General features: G+C 40.1%; 3 protein-coding genes across 5 annotated transcripts; 1 reads left to right on the forward strand and 2 right to left on the reverse strand.

Annotated features, from left to right (window-relative positions):
• The first annotated feature begins 1,406 nt into the window (after nucleotides 1–1,406).
• trpv6 (transient receptor potential cation channel, subfamily V, member 6) lies at nucleotides 1,407–7,908 on the forward strand. The gene is made up of 16 exons (XM_076109213.1): nucleotides 1,407–1,763; nucleotides 1,898–1,995; nucleotides 2,078–2,200; nucleotides 3,217–3,357; nucleotides 3,517–3,615; nucleotides 3,763–3,938; nucleotides 4,065–4,211; nucleotides 4,290–4,369; nucleotides 4,463–4,598; nucleotides 5,065–5,151; nucleotides 5,245–5,321; nucleotides 5,406–5,571; nucleotides 5,777–5,843; nucleotides 5,959–6,227; nucleotides 6,340–6,446; nucleotides 7,367–7,908. Exons 1-16 carry the CDS (start codon nucleotides 1,633–1,635, stop codon nucleotides 7,614–7,616), a joined length of 2,154 nt encoding a protein of 717 aa, XP_075965328.1. The 5' UTR covers nucleotides 1,407–1,632; the 3' UTR covers nucleotides 7,617–7,908.
• On the reverse strand, nucleotides 7,859–13,666 carry LOC142969357 (type-2 ice-structuring protein). Of its 2 annotated transcripts, XM_076109215.1 has the most exons (7): nucleotides 13,251–13,666; nucleotides 12,919–13,017; nucleotides 9,919–10,023; nucleotides 9,553–9,672; nucleotides 8,921–9,090; nucleotides 8,721–8,818; nucleotides 7,859–8,396 (listed from the first exon to the last, which is right to left on the reverse strand). In XM_076109215.1, the coding sequence occupies exons 1-7, from the start codon at nucleotides 13,336–13,338 to the stop codon at nucleotides 8,273–8,275; spliced, it is 804 nt and encodes a 267-aa protein (XP_075965330.1). In that variant the 5' UTR covers nucleotides 13,339–13,666; the 3' UTR covers nucleotides 7,859–8,272. The 2 variants fall into 2 exon arrangements, with proteins under 2 accessions (XP_075965330.1, XP_075965331.1); XM_076109216.1 differs by lacking the exons at nucleotides 12,919–13,017; nucleotides 13,251–13,666 and adding an exon at nucleotides 10,100–10,290.
• A 140-nt stretch (nucleotides 13,667–13,806) lies between these two features.
• LOC142969358 (gamma-aminobutyric acid receptor-associated protein-like 1) lies at nucleotides 13,807–17,843 on the reverse strand. 2 transcript variants are annotated; one of them, XM_076109219.1, is made up of 5 exons: nucleotides 17,568–17,843; nucleotides 15,671–15,760; nucleotides 15,399–15,477; nucleotides 14,746–14,864; nucleotides 13,807–14,295 (listed from the first exon to the last, which is right to left on the reverse strand). In XM_076109219.1, the coding sequence occupies exons 2-5, from the start codon at nucleotides 15,758–15,760 to the stop codon at nucleotides 14,230–14,232; spliced, it is 354 nt and encodes a 117-aa protein (XP_075965334.1). In that variant the 5' UTR covers nucleotides 17,568–17,843; the 3' UTR covers nucleotides 13,807–14,229. The 2 variants fall into 2 exon arrangements, with proteins under 2 accessions (XP_075965334.1, XP_075965333.1); XM_076109218.1 differs by having other exon boundaries at nucleotides 17,662–17,842.
• Nucleotides 17,844–18,282: the final 439 nt, after the last annotated feature.

Consider the following 18,282-nt stretch of genomic DNA (forward strand, 5'->3'; position numbering starts at 1 on the left):
TATTGTGTTAAGTCACTCTGAATAGGAGCATCTGTCGACTGTCATGAATGTAGATGTCTGTAATAATTGTTTGCTGTGGTGTCCCGACTCATATTAACAAAGTGTTGTGAAAGAACTGCTGGTACGTATGTCCAGAAACAGGAGACACACAAAACCACAAAATCATGTTTTTATGGTGTTATTGTTTCTTTATAAAGACATTAACAGACTGGAAACCACCGGTCTTTATGACACTGCTTAAAGATGGTGCTCTCCGTCTGGTAAACAGCTATTATCTCCACAATACTAAATGACGGCCATGTCGGCAACCATTATCAGGGCCTCCTATAGAGTCTTCCTAAACCCTGTTTAACCTGCGGCTGACCAGCCCGTTAGTCATGACCTATAAATGGTGCAGCAAAACAGCGGCAACACTACATCCCAGATAACCAGAGATGTTGTAAAAGTCGACTGATTCAGCAGTTTACAGATAATTCACATGTAAATTGAATCTGTGATTCGCCTTTTTTGCCAAATCAACTCTCACTGGAATAAAGAATGATAACTTCACCGAACAAGATTCAGTGCAACACGAGCTTTGTTTTCCACCTTCAGAGGAAAAGTGACATGATGTTTCCAACCTCCAAATGATCATTATGGTCTTTGTAATGTGGCAATTACCGTGTTTGTGATCATTCCTGTTGACACGTCAATAGCACTCAACATGTTAAATCATTATGAATGAAACTAGTTTGTTTGTCTGTGTTTGTTCAAGTTGCAACATGTTGGAAAATAATACATCATGTTCAGATTTACTCCACCAAACAATCCCAGTTTCCTCGGGAGAATTCTGGCCACTAATAGAACATCACAAATAATGCAACTTGGACAATCATGCTTTAATATCAGGTTTAACTTACAAACCCGCATGCAGAGATACAAGCTTGCAATTTCCAAACAGGTTTGCTTTAACGGTTCACTAGAAACAATGACCGCAACGTTTTGACTGTCATGATGTTGCAGAATTTTCATAGTGGCCCTGCAGGCTTTGGTTGTAGTTGGTGGAATGCAGACAGGCCTGGTGGTAACCGAGAGATATACTGAGAGATTAGGGACTGGAGCATTGTCACTTCACTTTTAAGGTGACAGAATACAGCCAATCATTTCAGATCAGCATGATAAAGGAGTTGAATCTTAAAGCGCAAACTTTCCCTGTGGGATTCCTGACCTGCGGTGAAAGTCTACCTGCTCATTACCGCATCACTCTCTCTGTCTTACCTGTCCGCTGTTGACTCATCCTTCCTCTCCACCCATTCATTCTCGAGCCCTCCACGTGTCTCCTCCCTCATGGCTGGGGTCATATATAACGGTGATGCCACAGGGATTTCACTTGTCTTCAGGGACATTTCATAGGTGTTGTTTCTAACTTTGACAGAGTGTTTGATGATTGAGGATCACCAGAAGCTGAGGAGTGACACTTTTATTGTTTAAGGGTGAGATTGAAACACTTTCTTTTATTGGAATAAAATGATGGCTGTCTGATTCTGCACTTTATTTCATTGGTATTTTTTTTTTAATTCACTGCTTCTCTCACTTTTTCTGTGTCCCCGCCTCACGTTTCATTTATCTCTTCCAGTTGAACAACAGGTGTCAATGTCTCCGTCTCTGGCCAGATCTGCTCCGAGCGAGCTCAACCATTGGTGGAGCCAGCTGAGGTTTCGCCTACAAAACAAGAAAGGATGGAACGAGATGTTGGATGAGACGTTTCTGCTACACACCAAAAAGTACAAAACTTATAACAGATACCATTTTCCAACAGTTTCCAACAATAAATTAGATTATGTCAAAATTGATCACATGAAGGTGTACGGCCTAAGTTGTTTAATTACTGTACATGTTTTCTTCTGTCTTTTTGCAGCATAAATGACATTCCTCTCTTCTATGCGGCTAAAAAGAACAGTGTTGGTTGCATCAAGAAACTGCTGAGTTGTGCATCCACTAATATCTTTGAGAGAGGTAAGACTAAGCTGTGACTGCTGTTATTTCAGAGTAGTGCTGTGTCAGTTGTAGTGCGTGAAAGTGTAATCCTGTCACTCAGGAGCTCTTGGTGAGACAGCGCTTCATGTTGCCGTGATGACTGATAACCTGGACGCCGCTGTGGCTCTGATGGACGGAGCTCCTGAACTCATCAACGAGCCCATGACTTCCGAGCTCTTCCAAGGTTCACACACATAAACTCACTGACCCAGAAACAAGCACACACAGCATGCTATTTCGTTCAACGTGTACACGAGTGAACTTATCAGCTTTGTGGTCGGCAACTAAGAAAATAAAAAAAAGGATTTCATAGACAGACTCAGATGAGATATTAGAAATGAACAAAAAGAAGACGGTTGAGGGACGTTTAATCCAGTCAGTTCCATGTGTTTTGTACTACATCACTTCAAATGTGGATACATTATGCATTTCCTTTTTTTCAGAATAAAATTAAGAAACATTTGACGTAAAAAATTGCAGTTAAAATTGACAATGGACTATTTATATGTAAAGTTTAGGTTTGCCTCAAAAACAAATCGATCTCTCAAGAGGCATTTATTACAATTCTGAAGGTGGCAGATATGATAACTTACTACAGGACATTCATTCAACTAAGTAGCAAAACTTGTGAGGTTTTTAGTGTAAATAACAGCAAATACATGCGAATAACAGCATCGCAACAAACAAATAACAAACAAACCTTAACACAGATTAGCTGTTAGTTAACTTTCCCACTTCATATGAGTCAAAGTTTTAATACCTAAAATGTGAATTACTTACAAAAGCATCTAACCAATAAACAATATAATAACAATTTACAGTTGTGAACTCTTAACACTCACTTTAAGAGAGTGAAACATGATTAAATTAGATGCAGACATGTTGTTAGGATGGGTTATAGTCAGTGATGAAAAGTAACTAAGTACTTACTGTAGTACTGTACTCAAGCACAATGTTAAGTACTTTAATGCTGTTTTATGCTAGTTTATACTTCTATTACACTACATTTCAAAAGAAAATACTATATTTTTTATGTTTATCTGACAGCTTTAGTTACTGTAGTGTAGTATAGTTTACTTAAGTAAATTACTAAATGCTTCTTCCACCTACTTGTAACAGCTAAGCAAGACACACAAGTTTATGTGAGAACAGTTTATGTACAGCAGACTGAAGTGCAATGCTCTCCCTACTCTGTCTCAGGTGTTACTCCTCTCCACATCGCTGTTGTGAATCAGAACATCAATATGGTTCATCATCTGATCAGTCGTGGGGGTGACGTGGCTACACCTCGAGTCACCGGTCTCTACTTCAGGAAGAGGATAGGAGGACTCATATACTATGGTAAGTCAGCATGCTTACAGTAAAAAGGGGTAATGGTGGTGGCTGTAGCTACAAGGAACCCCGAAATGCTCATAAAGAATGTGTAGGTAAAAAATGTATGTGTTCATAGTGACAAAAAAAAAAATATGGCGTTTTTCAAAATGTGCATTTGGTCAACAGGTGAGCACATCCTGTCTTTTGCTGCGTGTGCCGGGAACGAGGACATTATCTCCATGGTAATCGACGGCGGGGCCAGCACCAGGGTCCAGGATTACCGGGGTATGAAATACCTCCTCTTGTAGGAGAGTTGGAGAAGAGTCCAGAATAATTTTACAACCGTCTGATATTTTGATTATTAATAGCCTTCTGTTGTCTCTTCTTGTCCCTTGTATACACTCTTTCTGCATTCTTTTGTTGTCTGTCTAGGTAACACCGTGCTTCACATCTTGGTTCTGCAGCCCAACAAGACGATTGCGTGCCAGGCCATTGACCTGATTATGGCACGCGACGTGGAGCTGGACCAGTCAGTGCCACTCGACATGGTGCCCAACTACCGAGGCCTTACACCCTTTAAACTGGCTGCCAAAGAGGGAAACGTTGTTGTGAGTGATATGAAGCCTGAGGGGGGGGGGGGGGGGGGTCACAGGGTGAAAACCCAACATGAAAGGTGGAGCAGATTATTTCACTAATCCTGTCCTCACTGCTGAGCTTCCGTCTGTCTTTCTCAGGCCTTTCAGCACCTGGTTAGTAAAAGGCGTGTGGTCCAGTGGAGTCTGGGCCCTCTGACGTCTAACCTGTACGACCTGACGGAGATCGATTCATGGGCCGACAACGTGTCAGTGCTGGAGCTCATCGTGGGCAGTCACCAGAAAGAGGTGCAATACAAAGTAGTTTGGTGAGAGATAACATCGTTGATGTGGCGTGAAGAAATTGAATCTAGTTGTGTTCTCCAGGCTAGAAGGATACTGGAAGTGACCCCTGTGAGGCAGCTGGTTAGTATTAAGTGGAACCTGTATGGAAAACATTACTTCAGGTACAGTTTGGTATCCGGAGTCAAATATCTGAACAGTACACATTACCAGTCTGCTTTTACACGTGTTGTTTTTCTCTCCTTTTGTTGCGTTAGGCTGCTGCTGTTACTGTATCTGCTGTACATCGGGACCTTCACACTGTGTTGTGCATATCGCCCTCTGAAGGACGCCCCGGAGAACTACACACAGTCAGAGATGGACAAAACCATCCGTGTCCAGAAAACCCTCCAGGTGTGTGGATACATACATGTGATATTTTGTACTTGAAGTATTTTCATACTGTGGTGCCACTACTTTAACTAAAGATACAGAGAGTAGCATTTAGGGCAGAAATTGAATGTAATATTATATGTAGTTCTCCTACACACTACTAGACCTTTAAGTAAAAGATCTGAACACTTTGCCCATCACTGGACCCCAAGAGGCATCTCACCTCAAACTATTTGAGGGGTACAGAAACCCTGTTTATGCATAAATATCCAGTCCTAATGATAAAGATGAAGTAAATCTAAAATCTAATGACACAAAAACTGATAAACTACAGAAAATACCCTATTTTAGCTCATACTTGGACCTTATATGTTATCATATGTATACTGTGCATGTGCAAATGTCAAACTGTGCACCTGCATGTGACACACAGTCTAATAATGGTATACCTTTTAAAATATGAATACATCTTTGTTTCCTCCCTCAGGAGAGTTATGTGACACATGAGGACAACCTGCGGCTAGCGGGTGAGATCCTCAGCATCCTGGGAGCTTTTGTCATTCTGTTGCTGGAGGTGAATTTATGGAACATGCTTCATCTTCTTCCATACTGTATAAATATGTATATATTGCACTGCCACATCCTCCTGTACTCCCTGTTCCAACAGATCCCTGATATACTGAGAGTCGGGGCAAAGCGTTATTTTGGCCAAACAGCACTGGGAGGCCCCTTCCATGTTATCCTGTGAGTAGAAAACACGTCTTAGCAGTATAATAAAGCGCACTGTTCTGAAAGACCCTCTAACCTGTCTGTTGTTGTTTTGACCAGTATCAGCTACGCGTGCCTGGTGGTGCTGCTGTGTGTGTTCAGAGCCTGCGAGGTGCAGGGGGAGGCTGTGGTGATGGCAGTGTGTTTAGTTCTCGGCTGGAGCAACGTAATGTTCTTCGCCCGAGGTTTTGAAATGCTCGGCCCTTATGTCATCATGATACAAAAGGTAGGACTCAGACACAGTGGTGCATGCTGTAAGAGCTTCTGAGTCATGGAGAAATAGCTGTTTGTTCCCCACACACACACACACAGGCACACACGCCTGTACCAAAATGTTTTTGAAGCAGATGTATTCAGCTGTTGTTTTGGTTTTTGAGGTTCACCTATTTGTGTTTGCAGACTGACCTACCATGTGTCTCATTTCCCCCTAGATTATATTTGGAGACCTGACAAAGTTTATGTGGCTGAGTTTCATTGTGCTCATTGGTTTTTCCACCTGTGAGTATATTTTGGGTTACATGTACAAACAAGTATTTAACCCTTACAAAGCTTAAAATATAAGAAGTTCTTGAAATGAAATAACATTTCTACTCCCTCACACACTTTTTCTCAGCCCTATGGATGGTGTATATGACCCAGGAGCCCGACTCCATTCCTTCATATCGCTCCTTCCCCATCACCCTCTTCTCCCAGTTTGAGCTCAGCGTGGGCCTCATAGATCTGCCTGTGGACCACACCATCGCTACTCCCCCGATCGTCCATGTGCTGCACTGCACCTTCTCTGTGGTCTCCTACATCCTCCTGCTCAATCTTCTGATAGCTATGATGAGTGACACACACTGGAGGGTGGCCCAGGAGAGAGACGAGCTCTGGAGGACTCAGGTAATACACACACAGATATGGACTTGTATCTAAGGACACGAACATAAATGCATAGAAACGTACCATCATGCATTAGTGTGCCGTGGTTAAAAGCTGTAATGATGTTGTACAGGTGGTAGCCACAACTTTGATGCTGGAGAGAAAGCTGCCCCGCTGCTTGTGGCCTCGGCTCGGGGTGTGTGGGCTGAACTACGGTCTGAGGGAGCGCTGGTATCTCAGGTGAGACGGAACAGAAACAGAAGTAAAAGCAGCCGCTGAAAATGTGTTTCCTGATCAAAAAAGTAGCTTTGGTACAAAATAGTGTGTCCATGTGGGACCCCGTTGGTCATCATAAGAAAGCTGAAAAATAAAAGGTTTTCAGAGCCTTTAAACTCACCAAAAACACCCTTACTTGAAATAGCAAAAATGGAAATAATTAATGTAAATTGTTCCGTGAATAAACATTATCACCTCAGACTTTTTTTAGGCTTGCTATTTTTGCTCAAAATAATCATACAGAAAGAAGATTGTCCACTGACCACAGTCTAAGTAGTAATGTGTAATGCAGCCACAAGTCCTGTTGTGCTGTGAGTAAGAAACACAACTCTCACTCTCACAGATCTATTATTATCCCGCCTCCTCCAGTATACATAAGGACCACTACAGCTTTACACATGCTGCATTATGTGGTTTATCAAAAGGCATATTAAAGGGCCACTCCACCGATTTTACATATTAGTTTACTACTCATAGAGTATTAATCAGCCTGTGAACACAGTTTTATGTCTTCTGTGGAGTTTTTTCAAGTCTGAGAAAATAAATCTGATAACGTCATCAGAGTTTATCTCTGCTTTCTGATGTCATTAAAAAATATAACGCAAGGTCTGCATGGAGTTTGAAAGATGTGAGTTTTTATGACGCAACGGAGGAAAGTCCAACAGAAGACGCTAATGAGCTACATTATGGTAAATGTAGGTGTCTCTTCAGGCATACGGGGGACAAAAAGTCAGGATATCTTTGCTTCTACTGTTTGACTTGTTTCCAACTTCCTGAGTGTCAAACTAAATAGCAAAAGCTCCCTTTAAAACATCGTTACGATCGTTTAAGTAGAGAGAGTATTTATCTTGCAGCAACTGTAACGATGTTTTCACTCTTTGTAGGGTTGAGGACAGAAATGACCCAATGTTGCAAAAGATGCGGCGTTACGTCAAGGCTTTCTCCAAAGACGAGGAAAATGAGGGATTGGAGAAGACGGACACAACAAAGGGGTCCATCTCAGGAACCCCCACGCTCAGACCTAAAAACAACAGGGGGTCTCTGGGAGGGTGGCACATGATTCGCCACAGCGCTTTGGGACTGGAGATGGAGCAGGAAGAGCCAGAGGAGGACCAGGACATTAAATATGTTTAGGAAGCGATTCTGCCTGAAGAGCAGTCCCAGAGGCCTTCATCTCACAGTCCTGAACATATGAAGTACACGTAAGGTGTCGAACAAACTTGCAAGTCGAAGACTCAATCTGCCTATATATTCAACTGTGCAATTATTCCTGCAGTATTATGCGAAAGAAGAGTGTGTTATTTTTATAGCAATATAAAACATGTGTAGCAGTAATATATGCTCAGCTAAAATAAAGTGAAACATAGACATCGGACTTATTGTGTAGCTGCATGAACGTTTTTATATGAGAATAAAACTTTGTTAAAACAAACTTACTGGCCCTCATTTGTGGAAAAGTCAGACAGCAGTTAATAGAATCATACAGTAGATAAGACAGAGCCTGAGTGATTAGTGCTTATAAGCATAACTGACATGTTAGAATACAAATTAGGCAACACAATTCTAAACCAAAGTATGATATGTATATTAGAATACAATCAGATATAAAAGCTCTTCAAGCGTTAAATATAAAACTATCATCTAAAAAGCTTCATCATCTTTCTTTGCTGGATATTCCTGATTAAAGCGGAAAGAGATATGATTTGAAATGTTATGGAGGAGAGTTGATGCTTGTTGACAGAGGATTGGTTTGCTCAATACTCTGTTTCAAAAAAGAGAGACATATGCTGTCAAAACTGCAGCTGACAGATGAAGTAGGAGACGGAATTGCAGGGAGTTTTGATCCAGTTCGCAGGTGATTTGTCCTTGGTGAGGATCCCACAATCCCCCTCTGATGGAACTTCTGCCCAGTAACTGCAAACAGAAGAAAAGAATATTGACTATCACACAGTAATCGCGGAGTCCCACTCTGCTCTCAGGTTCTGTTTTGTTTCTTTCATGTCATTCATTCATGTTTTTATTTTGTTAACCTCTCATTGCAGATCGCTTCACTTCCTGCCTTTGTGTGTTTTTAATTGGCCACCGAGTATATTTGTCAAATACATAAAGAGCAATTACACAAATAAATGTATCCCCTTTTCTAACTCATCCTTACAACCCAAATATCTGACATAGTTAAGAAAAAGATGAAATGTGCTACAGCTAAGATGATCAGTCGATCGATCAATCATTCATCACCTCTCTTGCAGCACAGTGTTGTCGACCCAGGTCCATGTGGCTCCTTTTTGTCTCAGCCCGATCCAGTATATCATTTTACTTTTCTCAGTCAGAAAATTCTAGAAGAGAGAGCACCATTTTTACATTTACCAAAATTATCACCATTAATGAACTGCTTGGTTGCACTTCATGGTCAGAGAAGGAGGCGATATGAGCCCCACCTGAACTTCCCGGCTGGTAACAACAGCCAGAGTTCCTCCTCTGGCGGTGCAGTTCCTCTGGCTCTTGTCCCAGGTCAGCCTGTAGGTGGACAGGTAAAAACACGACCGGCCAAAAGTCAGCCACCCGTCAGCGCACTGCCGACAGCCCAGATCTGGCAGGAGAGAGGGATCTGTGCAGAAAGTTCTCCAGCAAGGAAAACAAAAGTTCACTAATGTGGACTACATTGCACAAATAATGAAGCAGACTTTTCCTCCTTCTCCAATTAGCTTTGTTATTCCTTTTGGGTTTGTTTTTTTCATGTCTGCCCATATTTTGTACATACATGCATGTACTTTTGAATGTGCGTATGTGTTTTTGTGTCATCACATAGCATTCTCAAATGATTTTTTGTCAGAGGAAACAATAAAGCTGATTAAAGTCAACTGACCTTGTGAATTAAATTAAACTCTTCTCATTTCTCTAAAAACAAGCACGTGAATTTCCTCCGACGCCTTAAAAAACAATTTGGGTGACTATGAAAGCAGAACCGTCACCAGACACATGGTGATTGAGAAAGAATCACTTGTTTTTCTTTCGATTTAGATGCTTTTTTGGCTTGTGCAAGGTTTTCTACTAAGGACATCGCACTCACGTTGGGCTTGAGTGCTGGGGAACAGATCCAGGCACTCCTCATAGCTGCAGCTTCGAGCACCTCCCCTGTCTACTGCTTTAGTTTCCGCTCTCTCCGGGCACACTGTGGAGCCAGTTTGGACTAGAAAGCAGAGCACAGTGGGAGGAGTTGTGAGAGAAAACAATGATGCCCACAGGCAGCAGCAGTGCAATCAGACACACTTTATATCTCGAATTGTTCTCTGTTATGAGCAAAAATAGAACAAAAGCGATCCTGGCATTTTTTAAATATTTTTTCTGCACTGCCAGTGAAACCTACAGTCCACTAATAATCTGCTCTGGTGTTGTTTTTACAGTGCCGACATGATCCATGGCTGCAGATACTCACGTTTCATGCTGAGGATAATGATGACCAGCAGCAAGACCAGGCAGATTATGGTGAGGAATAAACACGCAGCACGGTACACCCGTGTGTTTCCCTCAGTCTGTTTGCCTAAAGGGGAAAACATCATTTCAGAGATATTTGATAATAAGCACAAACATAAGCCACCATCAAGGCTCTGGCCTACCTTTCCCCCCGTCCAGTTCAACAGATAACATGGACTCAGGAGACAAGTTCTCACTGGCTTCTTTTTTATCCTCGCCATAACTGCGACAAAATTTGATGTACATGGTGAAAAGTGTCCTGGTATTTGAGATGAGGCTTGTTTACTCCGTCCTGCTCCGGTTGCCTATTCCTGCTGACTCACGTCTGAGTGCAGTTTTAAGACACAGGCCCCCCCCTCCTCCTCCTCCGTTGTCTCGTTGCCATAGCAGCATGACATTCACTGATTCCCAAGTTATTCACGGAGCACAGAGCACGCCTTGTCCCTCAATTTCCAGAACTTTTACTGTATCTCTCTTTGTCTCTCCCTTTACAGTTTTTTTTACAATTGCCACGACACAAAAAACGGCACTTGTGGCACAGTTAGTGAAACCACTAACTCGCGTATCTATCGACCATTTAAATGAACCAGAAGCACATTGTCTTTAGAAATTCTAAAAAACACTTTTTGCAAATAACTACACACATTAGACACATCATTCAAAAACTAAAACACTGCCATTGAAATACCACACTCAATTATCAATCACCTACACCCAGAATGCACCTGTGAGAATACCTAAAACCAATTTAATCACTTATAAATCAGAGCTTGAGCACTCTTAATAGGATTCAAGTTTGCTCTTTGGTGTGCACAACAACGGAGGCCTATTCTAGAGAGTTAGAGAAAGTAATTGTAACATATTGTATTTTGCTTAAAGTACAGTACATGTTCATATCATCTTCAATTAAAGAAATTGTGTCTGACACTGATATGAGTATTGAGAATAATGTTTCCCATTGCTCATAGTATTCACAGCAATGTAAATATATAAATACCAAAGTTGTTTTAAACTTAGCACATCAATGGGCTGTTGACTAAAGAGCTATTTAGTTGGTGTTTGTGTGTTAAGTTGTGATACAAAAATACCCTTTTTGGAAGAGTTAATTTGGCTTTTAACTAAGTGTTTGCTTTTGTAAAAGATGTAGGATATTTAGTGTTTTGGTCTTTGTGTCTAGAGTTCTGACAAAGAGGGCCCTGGTTTTAGAAATTCTGTTTTTAGCGGTTGAAGAAAACGAGTGTGTGAGAGAGTCACAGACAGATAAAAAAGACACTGTTCTCCAAAACAACAGATAGGATGGTGTTTTTTGAGGTCATTTCAGACGAGTGTATGTCGGACACAGTTCACAGAGAGAACACACAGTCACCATTGATACAGAAACTTATCAGCCCTCAACACACTTCAGAGATTCTTGCTGCCTCTTGAACCTCAAAAATACTAACAAAAATATAATATTTTCCTTGTACACAAAAGGGCGAAAATGTAATTCTACCGAGTCAAAGAAAAGAGAGTAAATTATAGTGCAGTAGCTTTAGTGCGCTTCATTTACTTATTACTTATTTAGCATGTTAATAACTATCAGAATTAGAGGCGTGTTGTTCAACGGTACACACTGTTGTGCTATTTCGCTGTCGTTGCTTTCTTTTTTTTAAACTTGGTGTTGCATCACGTGTTGTTGTATTACAGATATACTCACATATATAATTAAGAGCTTGCTCTCGAGATGAATAACTATTTTGTTGAAAGATGTTTTTTTTCCCATGCTCACCAAAATTAAGGATGTAAACAACTTTTAATGAAAAAAAAACTAATTGTATTAGTCTGTGTATTAATGTCAATGTCCACATTACAATCTTTGAACTAACATTAACCATCAGTTTTGTAAGTAGAACACTTACAAGAATGAAGAATAAATCTTTGGCAAATTATACTTGAAATGAATAAACAGATCAGCCAACCAATTTAATAATTAATAATTTGAGTAACCTTTGAGCAGAAATGCTCTTCTGTGATGGTAAACTGAACATCTTTGGCTTTTGGGCTGTTTGGACAAAACAAAAAAATGTAATAATGTCAACTTGGGCTCTGGGAAATTGTGGTGTGCATTCTTTTATCATTTTTGGACTTTATATAGACCTCAAAATTAATTAATTGATTGATAAAAAAGAATCATTAATTGCAGCAACTTCAGCTAAATGTTAGCTTTGTTGTTATGCTGTGCTGCAAATATACAGTACTAACAAATATCTTTTTAATAAAATTGTGAAAAAATAAAGTTGTGAGGATTTTATAGTTTTTCTGAAATAATTCAAACTAAGCCTTTTGGAGATGGTATTCATGAAAGATCTAGTGGAAATACAGATTTTTCTTCTTGACATATTGTTACGGCTTTTTAGGTTGATTGGCTTCCTAACAGGAAAAGAAAAGCTGTTGAACTAAACAATGTCGGAGCTCTACAGCCGGTATCTCTAAAGCCATAACAATCAAACCATAGCAGACATTCTCACTGTAATGTTTATGGTTGATTATAGTTTAGTCGTACACTTTTTCGAAGGATTGCTGATGTGATTTAAAACTATCAGACCTTTTGTTTCTGCTTTCTTCTTTTCTTTTTATTTGAATGTGATTTCTAAGAAACACTCAAGTCGTTCTTATAAACTGAAGTTAGACAGTACAGTAACACGGAAACACTTCCCTAAATACTCGGCAATGTAGGGAAGTTGATAAAACAGCCTGAAATGTTGTTTTTTACTTTAAATTTAAATTTAAATATGAGTGAATTATTTGATGAAGCTGTGTTAAAACAATGTGTTATGGAAGACCCATAAAGACCTTTTATTTTTTCATAAAGGCAGGCAGGCCGGCTTAAATGCATGCTGAAAGATGCTGTTTTGGGACGTTTCAGCTGTACATTAAATAAAGGACCTGATTTTATTTTTATTTTTTCGTTATTAAAGTGTACCTGATCTTGTTTTAAATAGAGTGCCTCCATGTCCAGCTTCCGAATAGACGTCCTCAGATTGACTTTGTAGTTTAGCGTAGTGGTCCGTTTCTGCTTCCTCTAAAGTGAAACAAAAACACAGACAGACATATTTTAACAGAAATAAACCATCTGGAATGAGCTCTTAAGTTAAAAAAAAAAATAAATGTGTACGCTCGTTTCATTCTACTTTTTCGAAATATGTAAAATAAAACATTTTTGTGAAACAACACTAATAAGGTGCATGCATAACTTTAAGTTTATATATAGATATACAGATACATTTATAGGTATCAAATAAATTTAATTCAAACCTTCAATTTTGACCTCCAGCATCGGTTCACTTGCTCCTTCATCTTCTTTGCTTCTTTCCTTCTCTTTAGCAATGTCCTGCATCTCCATGGCTCCTCTCTTCTATTTCTCTAACTTTCAATTTGCCGGGAAAGTCTTTCAGACCCGGCTATTCATCTGACAATTTAGTTATGCAACCTGTTGTCACGCAGACGCCAATGCAGAGGAAATGTGTCAATATTTTTTTGTTTGAAAAAATAAAACCCACAAATTCTCCCAGACCTATAAGTGTCCAGCGAGTATGACTTATGTAATCGGTAAAGACAGAACACTTCCCCATGAAGATTTCTCCTGTCTCTCTGCTTCCTCTAAACCACATGTTAAGTATTCAAGTGGCTGTGTGGTAAGGCGTTGGTGTGTATCTCAATGTGCTGTTTAAGTATTTTACTGTGTGATGTGATTCAAAAGGCGCAACTCTACTCTAAAAGTGCAATATAAACTTTGAAAGAAAATGATCTATGATTTAAATTAAAATTTGTCTACTTCTATTGATGTCTAAAACCGCCATGGAGACACAAAAACAAGCATTTTCATCTTTATTTCCCACAAAAGTTTGATATTAATTTACAAAATAAAAGAAAACTATTTGCATTAAATACAGATGACTGAGAAAGATTTTGAGAGCTCTCAACATAATTTCAATAACTTCATCCTTTTTTTTCATCATTCCTCTTTCTTCTTTCACCAAGTAAGCAATTAACATAACTTGAAATGTACTTAAATGCATTACGCTCATTCCCAAATACTGACTCAGGTAAACCCTCCCAGTGACCCCTCTGCCTTATGCGGAGCCTTTCTTCCACCATGTACTGTAGTTGCTTATCAAAACTAATATAGAGAATAATAGCAGAGTAATGCATATGCCTTAACTCTTTATTCCTCAGACAGTCTCACTTTGTCTCCTCTCATTCTCTCTGTCTTTCTCCAGTCTTTTGTCCTCCCTCAGGCACCGTACACGCTCTCATTACTGTAGGTCATGTAGAGAAACAGGTCCTCGTCATGGTGCTCCTGGAACACAACAAAGCAAGAGACAAATGAATAATTCAGCACAAGTGTACGTGAGAGTGTGCTTATCGGCTGACCCAACCACACTGACTCCATAAAACTGCTCTATTAGCTAAACAAAGTTACTATTTTTACATGAAAAATGTATTTATGTCAGTTTCATTTGATTACTCAGGAATAAAAAATTTTTTTTTTTTATGTGCATGTGGTTACTGGCAGACTATGCGTGAGATCAAGAAAAGCGAAGCAACATCGCTGCCTAAGCAGATCTGTCTGGCATCGAAGATGTCTTTTGTGTGTAAAGAGGGGAAAGATGACATTTTCTTTGTGTGTAACCTGAAACTTTGCATTCCTGCAGCTGTGAGCAGGCAAACTCAAATAGCTAAATATGTTTGTACTGGTGAGGTGTGGCTGGATCTTCGAGTGAACATGTGTCTGGACGGGTGCGGTTACCTCATATACAGTTGAGAGAGGGGAACTGGATGGGGGAAGGGAGTTGTTGACGAAGAAGAAGAGTGCCTCCTCCGGTCTCAAAGACACGCGCTGACGGATCAGAAAGCACAACTGGCCCACTGAAAATAAGGAAGGAAGGAAAGAAAGAGAGCGAGATTGTCAGCGAGGGTCATTTTCGATGCATTGAAAGAAAACAAGCAAATGTGGGATACGACCGGGTCACTGGTCAGTCTTGAGACAAAACACAATACAGCTGTACTTTTAAGAACTATAATCAGATTCAATCAGAAAGACAAAAAAAAAAGCTATGAACAACAATTTGCACTGAAATAAGGTGGAATTAATAACATTAATTATGGCTCAAGTGTCCCAGTGAGCAATGACGGTGAACTAGCACGCACAATACCACCATTACACCAAGTGGAATCATTAAATACGCCCATGCTTTTCCTGCTATGACGTGTCAAAATGTCTGCTGTAAAAATCGTTAGAGATCAGAGCAAGAGAAGAGGGAGGCAGGCGCATCGCTGACAGCGACTGACTGGTGAGCAGAAATTTCGCTGGCCGTTCAAACTTGAATTGGTCTCATCCAAGTCACAAGCGTGGGTGATTTCTAGGTGTGAGAAGCTTTTGAATGGGTTTATGTGTTGCACCTGTTAAATCTGAGGGCACGAGGTATTTCTTCTTGTCCAGTTCAGGAGCTCGTGACCTCGTGGACCGCTCCACAATGATCTGGTAAACCACAACAAATTACTTCACACTACTATTTCAGTTTAAATAATACAAATTCATATCTCGTCTATTATTTGGAGAACTGGCTTTAAAAAAAAAAGTTATATTATCATACATAACTTCCTAGCCCAGTTTCGCTTGAAGGTCACTCAGTTGAAATGCAACCAGTTATCAGAAACGATGTCATACTGACCGGTATCTTGTCAGGATGCTTGGCCCGAACTTTCTCTCCTTCTGCTCTCCTCACCTCTAGTGGCACTGAGCGCTGGTACTGACTGCCCATCTGGAAACAATACAAGGAAACAAACACAAGAAACATGAAGTCCCCGAACAAAAGAAGTATTTACCAAGCAGACAAAGGAGAAAGAGAACCCACTGACTTTACCAACCAGTGCACTTAGTCAACAAGTGATAGTGATCGCCTGAAGAGCACAGTTTGTGGAGTGTTTTGTGGAGGCCATATTAGGGATATCGGTCTGGCTCTGTGGGTTCCAGTGTAACCAGGATATCCAGGCCAAGACTTCCTCCTCCAAGCACCGGTCATTGTTTACAGTCGGATTAGCAACATGAGATGCAAGAATGGTGTTTTGAGACAGATTGTATATCTGCTTTTATATACAGATATCTATTTATAGAGATTAGGTGTGAGTGGTATATATAATATACATGTGTCACTGTAAGAGATTTCGGATTATTATTTACACCAAGGTAACTATCCCTTTTTAACTAATGTTTAGATGTTTTAAAGGATTAATTATTTTGTTGTTGATTAATTCAACTGCCTGATTCAACCAATTAACTGAGCTTCAGTGTCATGGTAATTATTTTACGTGGTATACATTTCTACTCAGTATATTGTTTTCATGCATAAGTCATTTTGCTCTGAACTTTGTTGAACTTCACCGTGTCTCTGAATTCTCCCTTGCCTGTTCACAAAGATAACCAACTGTGTTGTATGAGGATGTTCCACCGCCAAGGCCTCCGGGACGCTTGTTTTGGCTGCTGGCCATTTGTTTTTCATTGTTGTTCCTATCAGTCTGAGACCGTAATGTCTGTAACCTTGGCCATCGGCCTCCACCTTTGCTCATTCTGTATAAAGAAAGCGTGTTCACTTTCTTCGAGGTGTTCTTCCTCACTGAGACTGTACGCATTCTGTTGTGATGATTGAACCTTCTCTGTGGTTTTCGGTATTATTTATTCAAAGCGGGTATATAAGAATATGTTCCACAACATCACTTATAGTACCATTGTGCATGACTGTTTTGTGGTATTTACGGATCGACAGACAGGATTTTTGCATCAATGTGATGAAATACCTTAATTTTTCAAACGACGCGTCAATTAATCGATCAGTCGATCGGCATTAAAAATAAACCGGATTTAATTTTATATTTAATAGATTAATCAGTTCAGTCAATGTACGGCTAAAATAGTGGATAAACCCAAACATTATCCGATTCCAGCTTCTCAAATGAGAGTATTTTCTGCTACTTGTCATTTTCTGTCATAGTGAAGAATATCAAGACCAATTGAAGACATTACCTTTGGCATTTTGTACTGGATTGGCCCAAAACAGACTGCTACAAAACTGTTTTATCTGATTATTATTGTCAATAAATGTACATTAAATTGGATTTCCAGAAAATATACAGTACGTGTAGAAATATTGACATAAAATGTATATAGCGTGATTTAAGAATGTAACCATACAGCATAAATGGGAGCCTTTAAAAACAGAAGTTAGTTAGCTGTGGGTGACGTGAAGCCAACGATGAAAACACTCCTGCACACGATATCCCCTCGTGGTCAGCCACTATTACAGCAGAACTCATCCCACTTCTTCTTCTAATTCTTTTATTTAAGTGTACAGATCGTTGTGGTCTCCATGACACGTGTTTATGGTTCACTCTGTTTTGGGTCATCGTGACATGAGGCCACGTCACCTTTCACAACAGCATCAAGATCGGCTGAGTGAACTTGCGCTCATTTTAAAACTGGTTTAAAGAAAACGACCAAACTAATAATGCATTTACTGCCAACGTCTCTAGGTCCATATCATGTGTGTAAAGGGTTGGCGTGTTTTTGCTTACTGTGCCCGAAGTCTGTTGTTTACGTTGCAAGCTGTCAACGGTAATGCTAGCCGTAGCAGCTGTAGGATCAACAATACGTCACTTGTTTACATACCTTTGAGAAAGACAAAGACAAGTTTCACTCAAAACACGACAAAATCCAGATTCACTCCACTGGTCCCTTGAGTCAAGTTTCTCAAAATAATGCCTTGGGTGCAAATTAGCCTTAGAATCTACAGAAATACGGTCGATTTCAAAGATGTCGACTGGTCTACTCACTCTGCAGGACGAAAACAACAAATACTGCAACGCCCGCCCACTACATCTCTGGCCAATCAGCGACGAGCACGTAGATTGACAGCGGAATATGTCCATTCAGAGCCAAGCAAAGGCAGGTTTGCAGCGGAGGTTTTTAAAAGGCTGTGGTTTGCAGTGAATTCATTGGATGAGTCATGCAGTCCGTCGACACATGTTGACTCGGTTGTCTCCCTGTTTTCCCAGAATGATGGCACAAATAACCAATAGCAGGTCCTGGAACTGGACCACGCCTAAGGTCACGCCTCAGCCAGCCTACGTACATTATCTGCACGTTCTTTCTTCTGTAAACAGGTCTTGCAGTCAGTAAACACGCACAACTCAGGCTCGCTTTGTACGTGCAGCATTGCTGAGCTGATGTTTAATTTGTCACAGTTATATCTATAAATTACCAAAACAGTTTATATGGTAGAGAAAATAA

Source organism: Anarhichas minor, unplaced genomic scaffold (assembly GCF_050575085.1).
Source record: "Anarhichas minor isolate MPS153535 unplaced genomic scaffold, ASM5057508v1 ptg000041l, whole genome shotgun sequence".
NCBI classification, from domain to species: domain Eukaryota; kingdom Metazoa; phylum Chordata; class Actinopteri; order Perciformes; family Anarhichadidae; genus Anarhichas; species Anarhichas minor.